The sequence below is a fragment of the Emys orbicularis genome, chromosome 9, assembly GCF_028017835.1.
Source record: "Emys orbicularis isolate rEmyOrb1 chromosome 9, rEmyOrb1.hap1, whole genome shotgun sequence".
Classification (NCBI taxonomy): domain Eukaryota; kingdom Metazoa; phylum Chordata; order Testudines; family Emydidae; genus Emys; species Emys orbicularis.
The window spans coordinates 50,731,349-50,749,831 of record NC_088691.1 but is presented as its reverse complement, the minus strand read 5'-3'; the positions used below and the strand labels follow the sequence as shown (position 1 = coordinate 50,749,831).

The window sequence follows — 18,483 nt, the reverse complement described above, 5'->3', positions numbered from 1 at the left end:
AAGACACACACACACTCTCTCACTGTGTCTCTCTCTCTCTCACACACACACACACACACACACACACACACACACTTATCTGGTGAAAAAAATTTGTGTGTGTGTATATCGCATACACACACACACAATAAGTTTTAAACAAACAATTTAATACTGGTACACAGTGATGATGATTGTGAAGCTTGGTTGAGGTGGAGGAGTCAGAGGGCGGGATATTTCCCTTACTGCCAAATGATGAACTAGCAATTGGCTGAGCCCTCAAGGGTTAACTCTCTCTCTCTCTCTACAAGGCAGCAGGAATGGAGGGAGATGTGCGCATTTCCCCTTTAAGTACACTCCCTTGTTAATTAGATCAGCTTGCTGAGACTGCAGCTGCTGCAAGCTCCCTCCATCCTGAGCCCTGGTGTGTCCCCCCTGCTCTATGGAAGATGGGGTAAGCGGGGTGCAGGAGCAGAGGGGAGGGGGACACCCTGACATTAGCCCCCCTCTTCCTTCCCTCCCTCCCCGTACAGCAAGCAGGAGTCTCAGGGAGCAGCTCCAAGGCAGAGGGCAGGAGCAGCACATGGCAGTGGGGGGAGGGACAGCTGCAATTGCTAGCCTGCTGGGCAGCTGCTGCACAGGGAACTTAGGGGAGCGGGGAGCTGATAGGGGCTGCCGGTCCACCCTGGTTCCAAGCCCCCATCAGCTAGCTGCAACGGGCTGCTCTTCCTGCAAGCAGTAGACTAAGCAGGCGGCTGCCAAACGACATTAGAAGGGAGCATTACACAACTTTAAACGAGCATGTTTCCTAATTGATCAACAACGTAACAACATTAACCGGGACGACTTTAAGTGAGGAGTTACTGTAAGTCGGCACCTATTTTTTATTTATTTATTTATATATATATTTATTTATTCATTCATTTATTTGGTAAACAGCTAGGGAATATCTGGGGGAGCGTGAGAGCAGTGAGGGAGAACGTGGCTCCAGTTGGTCACATGGGGCGGGGGGGCCCTTTTTATTCTCCACTTTAAATGATGCTTCAACCCAATTACACTTTGTAATTTACTGAGGGTCTTTCACTGTTCTATGCCAATCCAAACATGAGTGGTCTTCCCTCCCATGGGGTTCTTACTATTGTAATTCCTTTCATTCTTGTTTGAAGGAGGGGGGTTGCAAGTACTCTGGTGAAGGCATATGTGCAAATGTCAGATAAGCAAGTCAAGCCTACAGGCAGTGCCCCAGCTGCTAGGTTAGATGAGGGAGGATGCTATTCTACCCAGGTTTTTATACTGTGTCCTTCACAACAGTACCTGACGTGCTGCCACTACTGCCATCATAATGGTAAAATATTGATCTCTGTAGTAACAGTGGATCAAGCTGGGGCCTGCAGCAGACAAAAGGCACTGAACCCAATCCTCAGACTGAAAAAAGACCCAGTTCCTTAAAAGTTTTGGAAGGTTTTGTCTGTCTCATTGGAAGTGACCTGAAGTTAACACCATGCCCCCATCCTCCATATGCAGTATTCAGGAGTTGCCCTTCTCCCTTAGCTCACTTAATCAGCCAATGAGTAGCTGGGAGGTCTGTTCCCTTCCCATCAGCATGGAGGTTTTGGTCCCGTCACCATCCATCACCCATAATCAGCAGCAGAAGTTTGTTACCACACTTCAGACTTACCTCACCCCACTGGGCTGGTCTCCTCTACAGCCGGGATTGATGCTGCGGCGATCGATCCACCAGGGGTCGATTTAGCACATCTAGTGACGACCTGCTAAATCGACCGCCGATTGCTGGGATGTCGACTCCGGTACTCCACCAGATCAAGAAGAGTAAGGGGAGTCGACGGCAGAGCATCTCCCGTTGACACAGTGTAGCGTGGACCCTCCAGTAAGTAGATCTAAGCGATGCCGATTTGAGTTATGCTATTCACGTAACTAAAGTTGCATAGCTTAGATCGACTTTTCCCTTTAGTGTAGACAAGGCCTTAACTGTTGAGGACTTGTCTACACAGGGAAACTGACCACCACAGCTGCTGGATGACTCACTTGTCTGGACACTATTCCAGAATAAAAGTGACCTTATTCCAGAATACATACTCCGTTCCCAAAGGTTAATGCCTGTTATCCATTGTAGAGAAATTCCAGAAGAATACTGAAAACCATCTTATGAATATGCATGTTCCTGCCTCTGGGGTTTCTTCTAAGAGGTAAAGCATAGTCACGGACTGACTGCTATTGGGACAGACAGATGAGTGAAGTAAGAACTGCCTTAAGGGAAAAGACTCAATATGGTGAATAAATCATTAGAGGAACAAAGTCTCTCCAAGCAAGGTGATGAATCAGCATGATTGAAACAGTCCCCTTGGGTGTATCAGGCATAAGAAGAAGCAGGGAGGGGAAAAGCAGAACCAGGAGGTATTCGAATGAAATATATTAAATGGAAGTAAAAACAGTGAGGCTAAAACTGGTTTCCTAGTAATAATATCAGATAGTAACATGTTACTCTAGTCCCTCACCCACAAAATCCAACCACACTGATGCCAATACATTTTAAATAGCTCTATTTTAATGTCTAAATATTTGCTCCTCTACAGTGACAATTTCTAATTCTCAGATATTTGTACATGCTTTAATATTTTTTAAACACACACTTAGCAGATATAGTAATAATCTCCAAAGGAGAATACCCATGCAAAAAATCAATTACATTCTAAAAGGCCCAGCGATATATTATGTCTAAAGGAGACTCAGGTTACACTGTGTAACAGGATTTATTTGGTATATATTCTGTTAGCAAATTAATTTTGTGATTTTAATTTTTTTCCCCTATGGTTCTGAAATGCAGGGAAATTTAAGTTAAGGCTAAAACCAACTTCCAGGGCTGTAACTTATTAGGCTTTGGGAGGATCTTGCTCAAATACAATTTTATAAATGGGGGGCATGTGGAAGAAGAAAGGCTAGTTCGTTATTTATTTGCATTGCAGTGGCACACAGAGGCTCCAAAAGGAGATCGCGGATCAGGGACCCACTGCACTGTACATGTACATGACAAAAAGGGCTTATAACCCAAGTGTAGGACTACAGACAAAAAGCAGACACTATGAAGAGTAAGGGGAGCAGAAAGTAAAAGGGGTTTTCTGAAGGGTGATTTAAGATGGTAGAATGGAATTTTAATTTGGAGGGTTTTTCTGCCAGCTACCAATTTAGTTATAGTGTTCTCCCCCCTCCCCCCAACAGTCCACGTTCAAGGGCCTCCAGTTGCAAAGGAAAGTTTCCTCTTAGCCAAATCAAACGTGTATCCTGGACATTAGCACTTCCTTAAAGGAGGTACTATCTGCAGTTGGAAAGACTAGAATAATGAGATCTGATTCACAATAATCTTCATATCATGGACTTGTTTGAGTGTTTGCAACACTCGTACAGCCTAATGAAAGAGCAAGGGGAAACGTATCTAGTACTCATGGAAGGTTGTTTTGCCTGCTCTGAGATATCTTACCTTTTTCAGTGCCAGAGAAGATGGAGATTATTTTGTTCCTAGGTTTTCTCTCTTCTGGTACAGAGGGCAGGGGTTTCAAGCTGTGGTTGGTAGACAACTGGTCTTTGCCCCCTGAACTGAAGATGGTACTGCTCATTCGGACGGGAGGGGCTGGTGGCTTATCTTCCAGTTCTCCGTTATCAGACATGGCTCTTAATGGCTAGACAAAGCCCTGAAATGGAAAATAAGAAACAAGTATAAACATGACTGGTAAATGTAAGGTAACAAAGCACTAGAAACAAATGCCGGATTCCTTCCAAATTGCCAGCAAAACTTACTACAAAGGAAGAAGGATGCATTTCCACTGGAAGATGTACTAGGCATGTTAACTAAGCTAACACCATCATCTAAATCTCCAAGTCTTTTCTTATCCATTTTATAATTAGGCTTGAAAGGATATTTTTATCTCTAGGTGTCGTAAATGTCAATTTCACCGTACACAAACTGACAAATATATTTTCATCAATAATAAAAATGTACAGATAGGCAAAGAAAGGAAAATGCTGCTTGAGTACTTAAGAGTTTGATTTAAGGATATTTACTTTGTATATTTTGAAATGTGGTGTTGATTTGTGTTTCTCAACTGTTATAAAGTTTTAACCTTTTGAATCTCAACATCTACTATTAAATAATTATTGTCTGACCCCACCATAATTTCCTGCAACTTTGAAAATTTAAATCAATAATCAAAATGCTTAAAACCAAACATTGATATCTGTTTAAATGAATTCCGCCAAGCCTATTTATAATGCAAGCTCTTTGGGGCAGGGACAGCATTTAGGTTTCACACGGTGACAAGCACTTTGCTAACACTAAAGTAGATATTTAATGAAAATAGTGTTCCTCCTCTCCGCCTAGCAGCACATTTGCTACTACCTACTTTTGAATGGCCTACTTTTACATATGCTGACTAGACACCACCCTTCTTGGTACCTCAGACTGCAAGAGAAGTCCCAAAAGTAAACCAAGTCAAAAAGTCAAACTAAACAGGGTCACAGAAGACAGATAAGGAAAAGGCCAATTACAATAATTCCAGCAGCCGCCAATTATGAATGATACAAATAGAAAGAATTTTTATATGCACCCTAGAAGCAACACCTCCAATACAAATCCCTTACAAGACACTACCCCTATTCAGTGGAAAAGGGATGTCTGAAAGAAAACCTGGCAAGAAAAGCTACCCTGGGTCCTTCCAAAATAACCATTGATTAAATGTGACAGAACTCTACCTCAAAAGCATGTCAGGACTCAAAAACAATCCCTCAGCTGTCTTATGGATGAGGCGGGAAGTGGCTTAATATACATCAGTAATAAATGGCATCTGGAACCAGCCAGTTCCACTACTGAAAGTCATTTTGCCTCCATTTTCCAGTCTGTAAAATGGGTCTTATCTCTGGGAAATGCTTTAAGATTCTTGAATGAAAGGTGTGCTCTCAGCAAATAGTAATTGACCCAGACTGAAGAGCAGCTATGTTTACTGAAGTATTTACATCCAATACCGAAACATATGTCAATTAAGAAAATATTCAAACTTGGGAGCATTCTGAAACAATTTTTTATTATTCTTCAGCAGGAAATTTTGCATGGTGGGATTTCCACAAGTGATAGCGATAATAGCCTTGCATTTCTATAGTGCCTTATATTCAGCTGGATCCCAAAAGGCTTGATTGCTTGAACTGATAGTACAATGTACACATTTTATTTAAAGCAAAAAAAAAAAAAAAAAAAAGCATTAGTGTGTTAAGGATGAAAAAAATCTGCAAATGAACAGTTTAGACCCAGACAATTCAATTTTCCCTGCTCATAAACCTTCACTCACTCTTATCCCAGTTACATTGCCTAAAATTTGCAAAAGTATATTCACAATTACTAAGAGGTTGTTTGAAATTGATTTTTTTTAATAAATGAGATTTGATAATCTAGTAATTTGTTAACCTGATTTTTGTGGATAAGCATTTTTGCAAATTGTAGGAGGTAATGTTAAAATTGGGTGGGCAGTATAAACCAGGTGGGATGAACGCAAGGTGATGAAGGATTAAAGGCAGCGAGCAACAGGAAGGATCCCTGAACTGTTCATTTCCCAAGACTTTAGCATTTAACTGTTAAAGTAAACAGGAGCTGCTCAAATGACAAGATTGAGCTTCTTGTCTCCTACAAGACAAAGAGAAACCAATGCTCTTAGCTTCTTGATTATTCAGATAATTGAGACAACTCGGCTAGAAGACAGGCACAATGTTGAGAGCTACTAGTGGTTGGCTGCTACCGGGATTTCTATAAAAAAAAAGCAGTGGTGTCCTTATGTTCAAATGCCTCCATTAATACTAAAATGGAGAAAGGCCAAGGAGAGCCAGAACCTAGATGAGAAGTTCCACATTCGGGAAAACCTACACAGGATTTCCCCCCATAATAGCCTGCTGATTTTTACTGTCTCTACTCATAATGAAATATGGAGCATACTAATAGAAAACATACACTGTGAAGAAAAATGCTTACCAAATTGCATCTTGGTGATAACTGAGAAGCAAATGGCTTCCTCGTGATTCCTGCAAGTCTTTGTCTGTCTTCACTAAGAAAACCATGCCAAGCACCTCTCTTCCCCCTCCCCAAAACTATGTGGAAAATGGATGCCTCATAGGTCTTCATCCAGTTCAGCAAACTTTACTATACTGGGGCGGAACTTGACTGATCCTAGGCACACACCAGTAGGGCAACTATTTTCCATGTCATTTAAAGGAGTCAGGGTAAAATGTGTGTGACATCTTTTATCAACACATCTTATTTTCACAGCACAGATACTATGCTCTATAGCATCTTTGTAGGTTGACATGTTCTTGGCAGAGAAACTATAAACTGATTGCCATCATCTAGCCTCTCACCAATGAGTCTGTACAGTGCCAGTTCCTAACTACTAAACAAAGCAAGCTCACTTCAAAGACCACAAGAGTGTAATGTCTTATATCATGTAGTCTGAAATAGAGCATATATTAATTGTTGCTATAAACAGCTAAGTAATATAGTTTCTCTACAAATATCTTTATAATGCCAGGTAGTACTATGCACTAGTACTAGCTTAACGGTAAATTGGACAGTTGCTATCTACTGAGAGATTGATGTGGGACAGCTGTCAGTGCTATATAATGTCTACCTAGAAGAATCTGTCTTCAGACACTTTTCTCTGACGAGGTAGGAATAGATATGGTTGCAATATCTGAATACAGTGGAGATTTAGTTGTTGAGATTCAAGTGACTTTTTCAAAGCCCAAAGGTTTGCTGAGTTTATGGATGCTTTCAGATGTTCGTAGCTGTATGCAGGACCCTCTGCCTTTTCCAACACCTACATTGTGAGGCAACAGAATTCCAAAATTTCATTACTTCAAGGTAGGGACGATGAGCTTACACAAAAAGATTTTCATGGGAGATACTGGTTCTAGCAAAATGGAAGGTGTTTGAACAGCATGAATCCCTATTAAAGGAACAGTGCAGAGCAGGAGAAAAATTTGCATTCAGGCCTCTTGATAATGCCAGATCTTATGTGCTGGGAATAAATGACATTGGTGAAACTCAAGGGGCCGACTCTCTATGGCTAGCTTTTAATGGAACTTGGATAAAAATGTGCATATCTGTGGTGGTGGGGATACATAGACTCACAATCCTAGTGCTATTGATTCGAGGACACCCATTTAGCAGAAAACAGATTTCATTTTAAATCCCTATTTATTTAGAACAAATTTAACGCCACTTGACAGATGTCTGTATGGAATGTTGTTAGAATAAAAATGATACATCAATTTGCATAGGCCTAATTGTTTTCAGATATTGTCAATAATTATGTGTGATTGACGAAATGCCAAACAGAGCTAGTTGAACATTTTTCATCTGAATGATTTTCTGACAAAAATGCCTTTTCTGCAGAACCAAAAGTTTCTATGGGAAAATTTTAGTTTTGCCAAGAAATTCAAATTTCTGCTGGAAAAAATGAAACCGCAGCTGCCTGTCAGCAAGGCACTTGTCAATTTCACGTCCCCCCAGTGAAATGGACTAAAAAAAGCTTTCCTGGAAGGCCAAGGCCCTGATTTTCTACCTCCTGTGTCCCTCTGTCATCCCCCAAATGAGGCTCTGAGTGGCAGCTGGTAACGCAAAAATTTCTGTTTCAGTTCTCCTGAAAAGGGAATTTTTCTTGAAAACCCATCTCATGGAAAAATTTGCATTTTTGATGTTTTGTTCGAAATTGACAAGAGCCCTCCAAACACAGCTGTGGGAGAGTCAGGGATCTCAGCCACCCAGGCTTCCCTCTCTGCTCCAAGGCTGGAGAAGCACAGGGAGATAAGCTCTGTGATTGACAGATGGCTGTGACCAATAGAAGCTTCAGATATATGCGTAACTTCTCTTCTCCCTGGCTAGGCTCCCCAATACATGCTTTGAGAATAATTTACTTCAATGTTTTTCTTCAAATATTCGGTCTGGTACACAAAGGAAGGCCAGACTCCCCTTTTTGTAAAGGAGTTGTAGTACCTGCCATTGCTGGTTCAGATTTTCTTTCAATACTACTGTTTTCACACTTGAAAAATTAACGTAAAGCAGCAACAGCGGGAGATGGGACACTAGAGGGTGAGAGCTCTGACTTACCTGGGAAATAATTCTCTGTAGTATCTGTGTGGTGGGTCTTGCTAACATGCTCAGGGTCGGTCTAATCGCTATATTTGGGGGTCAGGAAAAAACGGTTACTCACTTCTCGTAACTGTTCTTCGAGATGTGTTATTCATGTCCATTCCAATCAGGTGTGTGCGTGTGCACGTGCACAGTGGCCAGAAGATTTTTCCCATAGCAGCATCCGTCGGGTCAGTCTGGGCGCCCCCTGGAGTTCTGCCTTCATGGCACTCAATATAGAGCCCTGCTGACCCACCACCCCTTCAGTTCCTTCTTGCCGGCTACTCTGACAGAGGGGAATGAGGGTGAGTTGCCCACTGATTGGAATACTGCTCATCTGAAGGCTGCATCGTCTCTGGCCTGCTGGGTAATCGCATAGTGAGCGGCGAAAGTGTGTATGTCGCCACTCTGCAGATTTTCTGGGTTGGAACCTGAGCCAGGAACGCTGTAGATCAGGGGTCTCAACATCCCGGCCTGCAGGCCATCTGCAGCCCTAGAACCTCCCCACTGCGGCCCACGGAGAAGAGACACATGCAGCCACGCTGCCAGCAATGTCTGCTGCAGGCGCCGCCCCCAGCAGCTCCCATCACTAGTCTCCGGGCAGAGTCAGCCATGGAGGCAGCATCATTAGTTGCCAAGGCAGAGTCAGCCATGGAGGTAGTGTCACTTTTTCCCACAATTAATATAAACAAGTCAAAATACCGAACACAATTATCTGATGCACACCTTGCTGCAATCTTGAAGGTTTCACTGAGGCTAGACATCAACAAATTGACAGAACTAAAGCATTGCCAGGTGTCTGGCAAACACTAAACACTCTCTGGCAGGTGAAGAATTGTATAAAGTTGTATGAGAGTTTTACTACGAAATTCGAAATAAAAAATATAATAGAAACGTTTTCTTTTCTGAACACCATCTTCAGTGACATTGAGTTTGAGTCCCCTGCTGTAGATGAAGCCTGCGCCCTGGTGGAGCGTGCAGTGATCAGAGGTGCGGGAACACCTGCCAGGTTGCAGCACTCATGGATACAGGACACGATCCATGACTAGATGCGTTTGGATGAAACAGGCTGACCTTTCATCCCATCTGCCACCGCCACGAACAACTGGACCAATTTTCTGAACAGTTTCGTTCGCTCGATGTAAAAGGCCAGTACCCTGCGGACATCCAGAGAGTGGAGTCTCTGCTCCCTGCCGCTGGAATGAGGTTTAGGGTAGAAAACCGGGAGGAAGATGTCCTGGTTGACGTGAAACTGCGACATAACCTTCGGGAGGAAAGCAGGGGCAGGCCTGAGCTGAACCGTGTCCTTATAGAACACGGTGTGTGTGTGGGGGGGTCTGATGTTAAGGCACTGAGCTCAGACACCCTCCTGGCCGAGGTTATTGCTATCAGGAACGCCACCTTGTGAGAGAGGTAGAGCAGGGAGCATGTTGCTAAAGGCTCAAAGGGGGGGGACCCATGAGCCTAGAAAGGACCAAGTTGAGGTCCCGAGCAGGGACCGGTTGATGGACGTGAGAGTATAACCTGTCGAGCCCCTTTAGGAATTGGCTGACTATGTGATTAGCAAATACCGAGTGGCCCTGCACGCCCGGGTGAAAGGCTGAGATGGCGGCTAAGTGCACCCTTATTGAAGACAATGAGAGACCCCCCTGCTCCAGATGGAGAAGGTAATCCAGAATGTGCGGCACTGAAGCTAGCGTCGGGGGCGAATGGCGCTGCGCCAACCAGATTGAAAATCTTTTCCACTTGGCAAGGTACGTGGCTCTCATAGAGGGTTTCCTACTGCCAAGGAGGACCTGTCTAAGCTGGTCTGAACAGGAAAGCTCCAACGGATTTAACCATGGAACTTCCACACTGTGAGATGGAGCGACTGGAGGTTCGGGTGTTGGAGACATCCGTGATCTTGTGTGAGAAGGTCCGGGGAGAGCGGCAAGGTAATCGGGGCTCCCACGGACATTTCTAGGAGGGATGTGTACCAGTGCTGAGGGGGCCAGGTCGGTGCTATCAGTATGACCTGAACTCGATCTGTGCAGATCTTGAGCAGCATCATGCGAACGAGCGGTATCGTTGGAAAGGCATATAGGAGAGAACCTCCCCAATGGAGGAGGAACCCATCTGTGCTGGAGCCCGGGCTGTGATTCTGGAAGGAGCAGAACTGCTGGCACTTCCTATTGCGTCGCGTGGCAAAGAGGTCTATCAGGGGAAACCCCCACCTCTGGAAGATTGAAATTGTGACATCCAGGTGAAGGGACCACTCGTGGCTGTGGAATGACCTGCTGAGGTGGCCCGGCAGCTGGTTCTGTACCCCGGGGCGGCCTGCAGGTGAATTGAATGTTATACACAGAAGTCCCACAGCATGAGGGCTTCTTGGCACAAGGGAGAGGAGTGTGCACCCCCGTTTGTTGATATAGAACATTGCTGTTGTATTGTTCGTCATGACTGAAACACATTGTCCAGTTAGGTAAGGGCAGAATGTCCGGTATGCTAGGCACACTGCTCTCAGACATGGATGTGGAGACCAGATCTGCTTGCAACCAGAGGCCTTGAGTTCTGTGGTCGCCCAGGTGAGCTCCACAGCCCAAGTCTGATGCGTCTGTCACCAATGACAGAGACAGCTGTGGGGCAGCAAAGGGAACCCCTGAGCACACCTCCTGAGCGTTGATCCACTACCGGAGGGAGTCGAGGACCAGACCAGGCAGGGTCACCATCATGTCCAAGCTGTCCCAGGCTGGGCGATACACTAACGTGAGCCACGACTGGAGCGGTCAAAGCCTGAGTCTGGCGTGCTGCACCACGTAGGTACAGGCAGCCATGTGCCTGAAGTTTCAGGCAGTTTCTTGCTGTAGTGGTGGGGAACTGCATGAGGCCTTGGATTATGTCATTGAGGGCCTGAAACCTCGCCTGTGGCAGGTATGCCCTGGTTTAGGTCGAGTCCAGCACTGCACCTATGAACTCTATCCTCTGGATGAGAGTAGATTTCGCTTCATTTAGGAGTAGACCCAGGCTGTCAAAGGTGGCTCTGATAAACGTGACCTGAGCTTCCACTGAAGTGGTTTTTGATCAGCCAGTCGTCGAGGTACGGAAATACCTGTACTTGGTGCCTCCGCAAGAATGCGGTGAGACTCGAAGTGCTGCTGACAGGCCGAACGGGAAGACAGTAAATTGGTAGTGGGTACCGTTGACCACAAACCTGAGGTACTTCCTGTGGGGCTGAGAGATTGCGATGTGAAAGTCGAGGACGGCACACCAGTCTGCTGGATCTATTGAGGGGATGATGGAGGCCAAGGAGACAATGTGGAACTTGAGTTTCTTTACGAACTTGTTGAGTTCTCGCAGGTCCAGGATAGGCCTGAGGCCGCCTTTGGCCTTCGGTATTAGGAAATACCGGGAATAGAAGCCCTCACCCCTGTGCTTCTGAGGAACCTCCTCCACTGCCCCTAGTGATAGGAGCAACTGCACCCCTGAATGAGGAGTTGCTTGTGAGAAAGGTCCCTGAAGAGGGATGAGGAAGGGGGGTGGAAGGGCAGGAGGGCACAGAATTGGATGGAGTATCCCCTCTCTACCGTGCAAAGCACCCAGCGGTCTGAAGTGATACGGGGCCATGCACGGTAGAAATGGGACAGTCGGGAGGAAAAGGTATGGTGGGGTAGATTCAGTCTCTGATCTGGTGTGCCGTACTCGACCACACCTTCAAGAGGCTGGTTTAGGGCCACAGGGCGGCTTGGGCTGGCCAGAGCCCTGGCCGGAGGATTGGTATTGCCTCCTCCTTCCACTCCTGTTCCTCCTCCAAAAACCGTCTTGTTGGTTCTGCTGATGGAATCTCGGAGGAGGTTGCGATCTGAAGCGTCTCCGCTGTGTGGCGGGAGTGTGCAGGGCCAACGACTTGAGGGCGGCTCATGAGTCTTTCAAGCTGTGTAGCCTCATCTGTCTTTTCAGAAAAAAGTCACACCCCCAAATGGGAGGTCCTGAATAGTTTGCTGGACCTTGTAAGGGAGCCCCTCCTCATGGCTACCCCAGTCGCCATGACCCTAGTGGAGGCATCTGCAGCTTCCCCTCCTCCACCAAGGCTGAGAACTCGGCTTGTGAGTCCGAAAGAAGTGGCTCCGTAAATGTGGCCATCACTACACAGGTGTTATACGAGTACCTGCTGACGATGGCCTGTTGGTTCGAGATATGGAGCTGCAGACCCCCTGTAGAATAGACCTTTCTCCCAACAAGGTCTAGTCGTTTAGCCTCCCTGTTTTTTGGGGAGGGCCCTGGGAAACCTTGTCTCTCATGCTGGTTAACAGCATCCACACCAAGAGAGTCAGGGGATGGGTGGGAGTATAAATGTTTGAACCCTCTGGAGGACATGAAATAACGCCTCTCATTGCGCTTGGCAGAGGGCTGCAAGGAAGCTGGGGTCTGCCACAGGGTCTTGGTGGTGTCCAACAATGGTTTTAATGAGTAGTAGGGCAATACGGGAAGGTCCTGAGGGGGCGAGGACGTCCACCATGGGATCAGCCTCCTCGACTACCTCCTCGGCCTTAATGCCCAGACCCTGAGCAGCAACTGCTGCAGCACCTTGTTGTCCTCGAGCGCCGGGGCTACGGCTGTTCCCGCCAATGCTTCATCAGGTGATGAAGAAGAGGAAGCGCTTATAAGGAGCGGATGCTCCCTGCCATCCGCCCCCAGGGGGTCCCTCAACTCTTGGGGCAGCATCAGTGCTGATGGTGCGCTCAACGGTGCCGGGGCTGCAGACACCGAACCCAGTGTTGGTGCCGTCATCAGTACGACGGGAGGAACCGTCGATGGAGCCAGTGCTGATCCCCTTGTCTGCGCCAATGAAGACGGAGGGCCCGTTGCCAGCAGAGGGGTTATCAGTGCCTGCGCCGTAGTTGACATCGACAATGGTGCCAGCGTGGAAGCCAGGCCCATCAGCGGTGCCGAGGGCAGCATCGGGGTTGATGCCGAATCTGGTGCTGGTGCTGCTGTCAGAGGCATTGGTGTGTGGGCAGGTGCCAAGGGAAACTGCGTAGCCGATGGCAGGATGAAGGTGGCTGAGGCCACAGAAGATGCAGCGGAACGGTGACCCTGGGTCCCTCCCCGGCCTTGGTGAAAGGCCCAGGGGGTCCAGAAGGGCCACTGTGATGGATTCTGCCACTGCAGAGGCCACGCCTGGGGCTCCCTCCTGTCTCTCCCGGACCTCAATCTACAGCTCCTACTTCTCCTGCAGTGATAGGAGTTGGACTGTGACTCCGAGACTGAAGACCATGGAAGAGCCGAGCCTCGGTGCCTCAAGAGCTTGGGGAGCGGGTAGGCTCTCTGTTCGAGTGGGCTGGTGCCAAGGGACATGGAGAGGTGGAGCGCCTGGACATCATAGCCAGCTTCCCTCTTGACTGCACCAGGGGGAGGGGGGGTGTCAGTCCACCAGCACTAGAGGTTCTTCCTTCCCTCGGGGGCGAGAACGGCAACGTAAGGTGCAGGAGGTCCCGAGTGGCTTGGTAAGCCTCCAGCATGGAAGGGAGCTGTAGCTATTCTGTAGGGACCGGCGACCCTGGGGGGCCTGGACTCAACTGCCTCACCTGGGCACGAGTCGACGCAGTCCCAGTACGGGATCCGGAGCTGTGGCCCGCCTGGGGTCTCACTTCTCTGGATTTAGCCGGAGGTGAGCGACTGTCTGGCTTCTTTTTCTTCTGAGGCACAGGTGAGTGGGATCCATGCCTGCTCTCAGCCGGGCCTCGTGAGGAGGCATGTCGGTGCCGAGCGTCCCGGGATGAGTCCTTTCTTGGCACCGAGCTTGACAAACGTGTCAGGATTGGAGTGGGGGCGTAGAGCTGCCTCCATGAGGATCACCTTAAGCCGCTGTTCCCTTTCTTTAAGAGTTCTAGAGCGGAACTTGCGGTAGATCTTACAGCGATCCTTTTGGTGGCCCTCCCCTAGGCACCGTAAACATGAAGAGTGTGGATTGCTCTTCAGCATGCCCTTGCACAGGCCAAACAGTTTTTAAACCCCAGGGACTGCGGCATACCACAGCTCTGGGGAGACGGAATGGGGGGGAACCCCCAACAACTCTAATACTAATAACAGATACTAAGACAACTATATACAGGCAACTATAGAATGCGCTTGCTAAGCAAGGGCTACAGGAAGTTCCAGCCAACCGTCACTGGCAGGAAGAAGGCACTGAAGGGGTGGGATGTCGGCAGGGCTCTATATTGAGCGCCATCAGGGCCGGCTCCACGCACCAGCAAAGGAAGCAGGTGCTTGGGGCGGCCAATGGAAAGGGGCAGCACATCCGGGTCTTCGGCGGCGGGTCCCTCAGTCCCTGGGAGCGAAGGACCCGCCGTCGAATTGCCACAGAAGAATGAAGCGGCACATTAGAGCTGCCGCCAAAGTGCTGCCGATCGTTTCCCCCACACACACACCCCGCTTCGCCGCTTGGGGCGGCAAAAAAGCTAGAGCTGGCCCTGAGCGCCATGAAGGCGCGACTCCAGGGGGCGCCCAGACCGACCCGATGGATACTGCTATGGGAAAAATCTTCCGGCCACCGTGAATGTGCACGCACAGACACCTGATTGGAATGGACATGAGCAAGCACTCGAAGAAGGAGGAATTTTCCCCCCAGTCAGATTACCAGAGACCCTGACCTCCTGGTCAGGTTTTCCACCTTTTTCTGCAGAGTGGGGCAGAGGTCACTTGCTGGTTTGAACTAGAGTAAATGGTGGATTCTCTATAACAGTCTTTAAAACAAGATTAGAGAACTTTAGTACCTCAGGCAGAGGTTATGGGTGGGTAAGGTTCTGTGGCCTGCAATATTCAGGAGGTCAGACTAGATTATCATGACTGTCCCTTCTGGCCTTAAAGTCTGAGTCTATAACATAAAATTGTAACAGCAACTACTAGTTCTTTACCTGCAGAACGTGGCATAAAAGACAAAGCTGGCACTTGTATTTCTATTTACCATTTTTTTCTTGTGCCCACATGCCTCTCTTTTGAGTGCCTTGATATTACCTTCACCCCCTGTTGCAACTGAACAATTGTCCTGTGTTTTGTTCTTGTGCAGTTTCGATTATTAGCTCTCCAGGGGACATATTTTATTCATCTTATTTCTTTTGGGAAGTTTGGATAGTATGCTGTGTAGATAAATTAATGACATCATAGTTGTGGGATTAAAATTAATTCACGCTAAATATCAAATAATTTACAACTCATATTTCAAACATTTTTTCTAATATTCTTGTGGAAGCCTAAAATTCTTAAGCTTTTTTTTTTTTGGGGGAGCTGTATGAGCAACCTTGAGCCAACTCACATCAAAAACTTACTTTACACTGTATACTCCTGGGGGAATTCTGTACCACTGTGCAATGCAGAAGCAGAAATTAACATTGTGCACGCTGAATTTCCCTCCCGGCCCACCCCCGGAATGGGCTGCAGTGCTGCTAGCCGCCACTAGAGGCCACTGGACTCAGCAGAGCCCAGCTTGCACATAGAAGACACTGCGGGGGGGGGGGGGGGGGGGGGGAAGGGAGGAGAGGGAGAGGGAGCGGGAGCATGAGAGTTCCTGGCAGCTGCAGTTCCCAGCATGCAATGAGGGAAGAAGAGGGCAGCATGCAGTAAACTGTGCAACAGGCTGTTTCTCCCTCTGGATTCCTGGGCTTGAGGGGGTCGGGAGGGAGGGAATGAGTGTCTGGGCAAGGGGGGCCCCCCGCAGCTGGGCTGTGGGGGGGGAGTGCGGGTATCTGGGCGGGGCCTGCAGTTGGACTCTGGGGAGGAGAGGATTCGGGTGTATTCGCTGTGGGAGCCTGCAGGTGGGCTCTGTGGGGCAGGTGTTGTGGGTGTCTGGCCCCCTGGCTGGGCTCTTGGGGGCGCAGGGCAGAGAAACAGCAACTGGGTGTCATAGGGGTTTCTTTAACTGTCTACTTCTGGGGGGAATGTGTGTCTGTATTATTACAGATATACTTGCTGACCGGAATTTTGAAATAAGTTACCAAAATAATTGAAACTGGCATGATTATGTAGTGTTATTTTGACAAATAAAATTTGCAGATTTTTAAAATATTGTGCACAGAATTTTAAAATTTTTAGCACAGAATGCCCCCAGGAGTAACTCTACTAAAATATTTAGCCTAGAACTACTTGTTCCTTTTTGGGGGGAGGGAGACAGGGACTAAAGCAATCAGGGTTAGGGGAATAGAGCACTGGGAAATCACCAAGGCCATCCATTCAATAAGGGAAAAAAGGCACTTTAAAAATGACAGAACAGCAGCTGTGCAAATTCCTTAGATCTCCTCTTCTGAAGCCCAGCTGATCAGCTGTTTAGTTTCCCCCCCCCCCCCCCCCCGAGTGCTTGAAAACACCCAAGACCTTGCCCGAATGAAGGATGTGGAGCATTCAGGAGGAAAATGATCCCAAGCAACATGGTGGGGAGAGCAGAGCTGCAGGCCAATGTGACAAAAGCAGAATGGAATGGCATTAGTATTAAATTAACCACCCAGGTTTAACCACTTGCATTTATAGCTCAAGTTTTATGAACATGACTTTTTTCCACAAGAAATGTTTAATTTTTATCAAATCAATTTTTATCAAAACGTTTTGAAATTACAAAAAATGTTTAAAACAAAAATGGGTCCATTTCAAACCCTGCAAAATGGAAACAATTTTGAGTTTGTGATATTTTAAAAAATTTTCCACTCACAACACAGCTCATTTTATGATACACGTAAAAGTGATTTTTATTTTTATTAATGGTTACAATTCACGCTGTAACTCAGGTTTACATGCAAGGGAGTGGGGCGTGAACTCTCCTTCCCTATTCAGCCTGCAGGGAAACAGTTTGCACAGAGGCAGGAAGTGTTTTTGAAACCACTGCAGAGAGGCTGGCACTCTGTACAAAGGCTGGAGCAAAAACTGTAGAGTGCACGCAAGATCTGCAGTCTGAGGCTAGCTCTTCTTCCACCCCCCCTCCCCCCCTTTGCCACTACAGAAGGGAAAAGGTGTCTCACTTGGCAACATCTTGACATAGCTGTTCTTGCATCATCACACATTGGCTGGCTTGCTGAATCATAGCTTTATGGGTATGATTGCAAGAAGCAGGAAACAATTACAATTCTGACACTTATGAGTAGTTATTGAGTACTGGCAAAACAGGAGCCTAATTCACATTTCTGTGTGACTTTTATCCAGATGGCTTGGAGATACTTCAGTGAGGCACATGAGATTCATATTCATTAGACTTGTTGCCCACTTGTCTGAGATTTCAAGAAGTTAGGTATGTTAGGTGTGGTGAAGAGATGACTACGGAAGACGGCGCGGGCTGCAGGGATGTGCTGGCCGCCGCTTCCTGTAGCTCCCATTGACCAGGAACAGCGAATCGCGGCCACTGGGAGCTGCAGGGGGCCATGCCTGCGGACAGTCAATGTAAACAAAATGTCTCGCAGCCCGCCAGCAGATTACCCTGATGGGCCGCGTGCCGATAGTTGCCGACCCGTTATAGTCAATTATTGTACTAGACTTTTTCTCTGTGGGAGGAAGGGGGTCTGAGAACCTGTTGTGTAACCCAGTTCACACAAGAGACAAACAGAAGACGTGTCAAATATAAAAGTAATAAAGATGAAAAGCATAAGAAGAATTCTGCAGCATTCTCAGAAGTGTACTGCTGTTATCAAGGATGATATCAAATAGTGTACTGGTGTAGCAAACCAGTCTGAACACTCTCACCTTGATATATTCCTCTTTTTCATGAGTGTAAAGTGGGTGCTTTACTGGGAAACTTGTTAGGTATAGCCCTTAATTGTGTTGGCCCTGAATTTTTTTGGGACTGGCATTGGTTTGCATTGGTTTCTGAGCTCAAATGCCATCCTTTTATGGTTTCCACCTTCGCAAGTGGGTGGGTCATCATGTTTGCTACTGAGGTGGTTCCTAGGATACAGAACTCCCTCCACACTAGAAATCTCATTTGGTTCCTCCCCACTTCTAAAAGCCAGTTTTTTAAAGCTATTTTTTCTCCCAAAGGTATTTTCAAAATAACTGTTCATAGCCTCATTTCTCTCCTTTGTTAAACTGACCAATCTGACACTTGTTTTGGAGTGCTTGTACTTCAGCAGGATTTATGTTTTAAATATACTGCACTGTGTTTTATCCTGTTGTATAGCATCCAAGGATTTGGGCAGAGGTGGAGAGGGGAAGAAGCTATACATGTATAATAATTTCAGAGAATAAGTATTTGAAATATTAAAGCTTTCACATTACAAGCCAAAAATTGTTAAAAATAAAAACCCTCCTTGGGTTTTATTTAACAGGTTCAACAGTTCTATTAAACTAATGTCTAAATTATTAGAAAG

General features: G+C 46.9%; 1 protein-coding gene across 1 annotated transcript in view; it reads right to left on the bottom strand.

The window, feature by feature from the left end:
* PAK2 (p21 (RAC1) activated kinase 2) overlaps window positions 1-18,483 on the bottom strand; it is a 79,981-nt gene that overhangs the window by 34,579 nt on the left and 26,919 nt on the right. The window contains exon 3 of the mRNA XM_065410275.1: window positions 3,476-3,686. Within this exon, the coding sequence (XP_065266347.1) occupies window positions 3,476-3,662 (187 nt within the window). The 5' untranslated portion in view covers window positions 3,663-3,686. The remainder of the gene's footprint in view (window positions 1-3,475; window positions 3,687-18,483) is intronic.